We start from the raw sequence: 5,343 nt of genomic DNA on the forward strand, positions 1-5,343 counted from the left end.
AGAATACTGGAGTGGGTTGCCATGCCCTCCTTCAGGGGATCTTCCTGACCCAGGGATCAAACACTTGTCTCTTATACTGGCAGGTGGATTCTTTACTTGGGTTTCCTAGCCTCCAAAAACTGTGTGGTCTGAACCCACACTTTATAACCCACAGCAGTCCCTGTGTCTGGACCTGGCTCAGGCCTGGGGGCTGCCTCTTGCCAATCTCTCAGGACCCCCTCAAGTTCTATCTGCCCAGGGAGGGGCAGGGACTGAGTCCATTCCTTATCCCTACCTGGCCCCAGACAGACAACTCAAAAGACACACCTTGAGAAATAGGATGGAAAAAGAAGCCACATCAGCCATGAAGATCGGTGAAAGCCTTGGTTTAATTGGAGACAAGATCGAAGGGTTGAGTATCAATCAGTGGACCGACTGATTGATCGTTAAACCAGACAACACTTGAGCAGCTCCCGGGGTGGGGGGGTGGTCCTGGGCTCCCCTCCCCTGGGTCCCTGGGGACAGGGAGAGGGGCAGCTGCTGCCCAGCCCTCACCTCCCCCTCTGATCACATGACTCCCTGTTAAACAGCACTGAGTCCACACTTCTGGGGGTCTATGGTACAGTTCATATAATACAGCAGGAATGGAGACTCCCCCTGGGAGACCCCCCACCCCTCTTTCCCCTGACTGAGTCAGTGGGGGAAGGGCAAGTTTATTTTCCCTTTTGCCTCTGTAGAATAATTTACAAACCAACCTTACAGTAAAAAAAAAAAAAAAGAAGAGAAAGAAAGAGAACCAAAAGAAAAGGCCCCCTCCGGTCGCCGGCTGGGACTGAAACTACTTTCGCTACAAAAATGAACCCTGTACAGCATCTTGGGGGTGGGAATGGGTGGGACACCCCACAGGGAAGGACAGACAGATGGAAGGCTGGGGGGAGCTGGGGGCTACAGTACCGTGTGCTCAGAATCGGAGGGGAGGAAGATGAGAGAGGCCGGTCCTGCCCAGCTGCAGAACCAAGCTGAGGGGCAGAGCGGATGGGGGATGTGGGGGTCTTTCCTTCCAAATAGTCCCCCCATGGCTTGAAGAAAAATGGCCTTGCATCTGTCCGTTGTATTGCTCCAGGGAACAGCTAGGGGAAGATGGGGAGGCTTGGCAAGGTGGGGGATGAAAGGAGAAATGACTCTGATGCCAGGGTAGGGTGGGCTGCCCAGAAAGGGGATGTGGGTGTACACCGTTATTGCTTCCTCCTAGGGCAAAGAGTTGGGGGAGGGCAGGAGGATGCTGGGGAGGGGGCATACCCAGGACGGGAACTCTGGGCCTGGCCCCGCCCCACTTGAGGTGCAAGTGGGAGCCACTGCAACCCCCTCTCCTATGGCCGTGGGAATCATTAAGGCAGAAACAAGAGGAGAAGCAGCTGGAAGGAAGGGGGGCGGCTCCAAATCATCCCCCCTCTCCAAACGGAGAAAATTCAAACTGAAACCCAGAGTGGAAGAGAAAAGGGGTGACGGGTGGAGAGGGCAGTGGGATCAGGCCCTCCTCAAACCTCAGATCCCAGGGTGGTGGTGTGAACGTCCCTCTGACACCCTCCCCTTGCCTCCTGAAGCCTCATGGCTCCCTCAAGTCAGTATTGCCAGGTTTGTGCAAAATGAGGCGGAAGACTTCTGGGGAGGGGAGGGCAGAAAGCCAGAGTAGGACTGGAGCTGGGGCCCCCCCTACAGTGGGCGACCCCTCCCCACCCCTAGGGCCCCCACCCAGAATGGCTATTCCTGGCTGGGTTCTAGAGACCCTCCCAAAATTCAGAAGTCTGGAGGGAGATTCTACACCAGGCAAAGAGCCCCAAGAGGCCGGAAGACTAAGCCTGGAACCTGGGCGATGGTGGTGAGGGTGGGGGGCTGGAGAGGTAGGGTCGGTGGTGGGAGTGGTTGGACCTGGACAAGGGGAGCCGGGAACAGGAGCGTCTACAGTTGCTGTGTTTCATCCTTTTTTTTTTTTTTCTTTTCTAAAAATGTAACAATTAAAATTCCAAAAATAAAATCACTTCCGGGACCTCAGCCCCTGGTTCCCCAGCCCCCACCTCCAAAAAAGAGGCCCCTGGGTGGGGGTGGGGGGGAAAGAGGAAAAAAAGAAAAGAGAAAAAAAACCCACTTTTCTGTTTTCTTTTTTCTCAGGAGGCCCAAGAGTCTTTGAGGCAGTGGAGGAGGTCAGGGGGTGATGGTGGTGGCGGTGGCGGGTGGCACGGAGGCCAACCGGGTACAGGGGCTGACACTCAGGTAGGGCCACCAGCTGACCCCCAAGCTCCGGGAGCTGGAAGCGCTCCAGGAGTGGGATCCTCGCCGGCTGTCCCCGTGCAGGCACAGCATGCCCTCTTGGCAGCCTGATGCTCTTTTTGGGCCCCCACCTCGGCTGCCATGGAGGGGAGGCCCAGAAGGCCCGGGTCGTCCTCTGGAGGGGGCGGTGTCCTCAAGGCAAGCGGAGCAAGGCTATTAGGAGACAGGGCAGGGATGTTGCAGCAGAGTGAAAAAGACATCCACGGACGCGCCTTGGGGCACGGACACGTCCTGGCCAGCTGCCACACTACCTGTGGAGTCCACTTGCCGGGTCAAGTACATTTCCTCTGTCTCCACCTCCGCGGATGGATCCTGGCCATCAACTTCCAAAGGGTCTTCAGGTGGGGAGGCATCCTGGGCCATGTACAATTCCTGAATTGCAACCGCACCCGGGGCAGTGCACACCTCCTCCTCCTCTTCCTCGTCCAGCGTCAGCTCGAACTGGAACTTATCAGGTGGTGGGGGGTGGCCCGGTCCCCCAGGCTCCTCCTCGGGGGGTGGCGAGGGGCTCTGCCGAATGGCGCTGTAGTACCAGTCCCGGTTGTCTTCCAGAGTGTCCAGGATCTCTTGGGCATCTGGGTGGACCAAGTCAGCCCACGTCTCCCACAGCGGGTGTACGATATAGTCAATGAAACCCACCTGAGGGAGCAGAAAGGAAGCAGAAACCACAGATGGCACCACCATGCTGCGGGATCTGATAAAATTTAAAAGATGCTAATGCAGGGGACTTCCCTGGCCATCCAGGTAAGGTTAGGACTCTGCACTTCCACGACAGGTGGACAGGGTTCGATCCCTGATCTGGGAACTGAGATCCTGCATGTCACGCAGTGCAGCAAAAACTAAATAAAAATAAGAGATACTGATACCATCTGACCTAGCAAGTTTGCTTCTCCAGATCCATCCCTGGAAAAACTCTTGTGTAAGTAAGAGGGGGAAAAAATCACATATGAGATGTAAACAAAAACTGGAAACACCTCTATATATACATCAGTCGGGAATTACTTTTTAAAAATGGTGGTAAATCACAGATATTCATGAAAGCCCCCCGCCCTTTTTTTTTTGCCTCTCTGTATGGCTTGCAGGATTTTAGTTCCCAGAATGCATGCGTTCTCAGTTGCTAAATTGTGTCCAACTCTTTGATATCCCATGGACTGTAGCCAGCCACGCTCCTCTGTTCATGGGTTTTTCCCAGCAAGAATATTGCAGTGGGTTGCCATTTCCTTCTCCAAGGGATCTTCCCAACCCAACCTTGTCTCCTGCATTGGCATGTGGATTCTTTACCACTGAGCCACCTGGGAAGCCCGTGGGGATACCACACAGCAGGGAAAAAGGATGAGCTTAATCCATGTGTAATAAGGTGGATAGATTTCCAAGTCACTGTTGGGAAGAAAAGGTAAGCTATGTAAAAATAAGTATATACTGATACAATTTATACTTTTAACAAAGCTAAGCCCACAAACTATTCCTATTAAGTTACCTGTGAATATAAACGTGTAACAAAACAAATAAATCTGGTTTTCATCAGGGGTTAAGGGGCTATGTGGATGACCAGGGGACATTTGGAAGTGTCTGGACACAGTTTTGGTTATTACCACAGGAAAGGGAGAGTATTCCTTGCATCCCGTGGGTGGAGGCCAAGGATACTGCTCAACACCTTACAATGTAGAGGGTGGGCCCACCACAGAGAATGAGCCATCCCCAAACTTCAGTAGTGCTGAGGCTGGGTAACCCTGCATGGGAAACATACACACACCAAGACAGGAAGAGGAGATCTCACCAGGGAAGAGGCTAGAAGCAGGGAGAGTGAGAAACTCTCATGCTCAAAAGCTTTATCCTTTTTTTTAGGCCAGCTGTGCAGCATGTGGGTTCCTAGTCCTCTGACCAGGGATGGAACCCATCCCCCCTGCATTGGGAGAATGGAATCTTAACCACTAGACCTCCAGGGAAGTCCGCAAAGTGTTGTCTCTCACATGACCGTGTTTCTGTCCCTTTTGTTAAACAGGCAGATGACAAAGCTGAGTCATTTCACTTCATTTCAAAATCCATCAGGACTTCCTGGTGGCGCAGCGGATAAGAATCTGCCTGCCAATGCAGGGGATATGGATTCGATCCCTGGTCTGGGAAGATTCCATATGCCATGGAGCAAATAAGCTGGTGCACCATAGCTTCTGAGTCCATGGCTCTAGGGCCCAAGAGCCACAACTACTGAGCCTGTGTGCTGCAATTACTGAAGCCCACGCGCCTAAAACTCGGGCTCCGCAACAAGAGAAGCCACCATAATAAGAAGCCCAGACACTACAATGAAGGGTAGCCTCTGCTCATTGCAACTAGAGAAAGCCCACAAGCAGCAATGAAGACCCATGTGACAAAAAGAAAAAAAAAAAAAATCCACCAAAACTCAGGCCCAAAATGAGTGGCCAGATCACAGGGAAACCAAGAGGCTGAATGGACATGAGGTCTGTAACTAACGGTCAGACGAATATTACAGATGTTATGGCAGTTGCAACAAAGAGTTAGAACTGTCTGGGCGCAAATCTACAAATTAAGGAGTTGGAGGCTCAGTTCAGTTGTTCTGTGGAGCAGGAAGTGTTATCTATTTCTCATCATGATAAAGAAGGAAAAAACAAAGAAAAACTTGACATTGTGGATGGGCAGCTTAGGGCCTCCTGGGGGCCTTGGGGCTCGAGGCCAGGATGTGAGGTAGGGGGCCTTTCCCTGCTCCCTTCCAACACCCCGAGACTCTACCTGAGACTTCTCCACTGAGGCTGTGTGCTTGTCGCACATGGGACTGATCTCCATGCCTCGCTCACGTTCACGGTCGCCCTGCTGGAAGAACTCGGCCATGATGCGGTCGGTCCACTGGCGGTAAAGCTCCAGCGGCTTGGTGGGGTTGCTAAGGTCTGCGCAGTGCACCATGTTCCGTAGAACCTGCGTGGGGTGGGGGGACCTTTAGAGGCCATGGCCCCTGACCCAGTTTCAGGCCCCAGGCTTTCTTACTTTCCCTTTGGAAAGAGAGTAGGGGACGGTGGGGCAGGG

The 5,343-nt window shown here is 53.0% G+C and overlaps 1 protein-coding gene across 1 annotated transcript in view; it reads right to left on the bottom strand.

The window, feature by feature from the left end:
* Positions 1-350: 350 nt before the first annotated feature.
* Positions 351-5,343, bottom strand: part of PDE4A (phosphodiesterase 4A, cAMP-specific) — a 27,778-nt gene continuing 22,785 nt past the window's right edge. The window contains 3 exon segments of the mRNA XM_010828365.1: positions 351-2,492; positions 2,494-2,946; positions 5,053-5,235. Coding sequence (XP_010826667.1) covers positions 2,247-2,492; positions 2,494-2,946; positions 5,053-5,235 — 882 coding nt within the window. The 3' untranslated portion in view covers positions 351-2,246.

This window comes from Bison bison, unplaced genomic scaffold (genome assembly GCF_000754665.1).
Source record: "Bison bison bison isolate TAMUID 2011002044 unplaced genomic scaffold, Bison_UMD1.0 scf7180017864492, whole genome shotgun sequence".
NCBI lineage: Eukaryota > Metazoa > Chordata > Mammalia > Artiodactyla > Bovidae > Bison > Bison bison.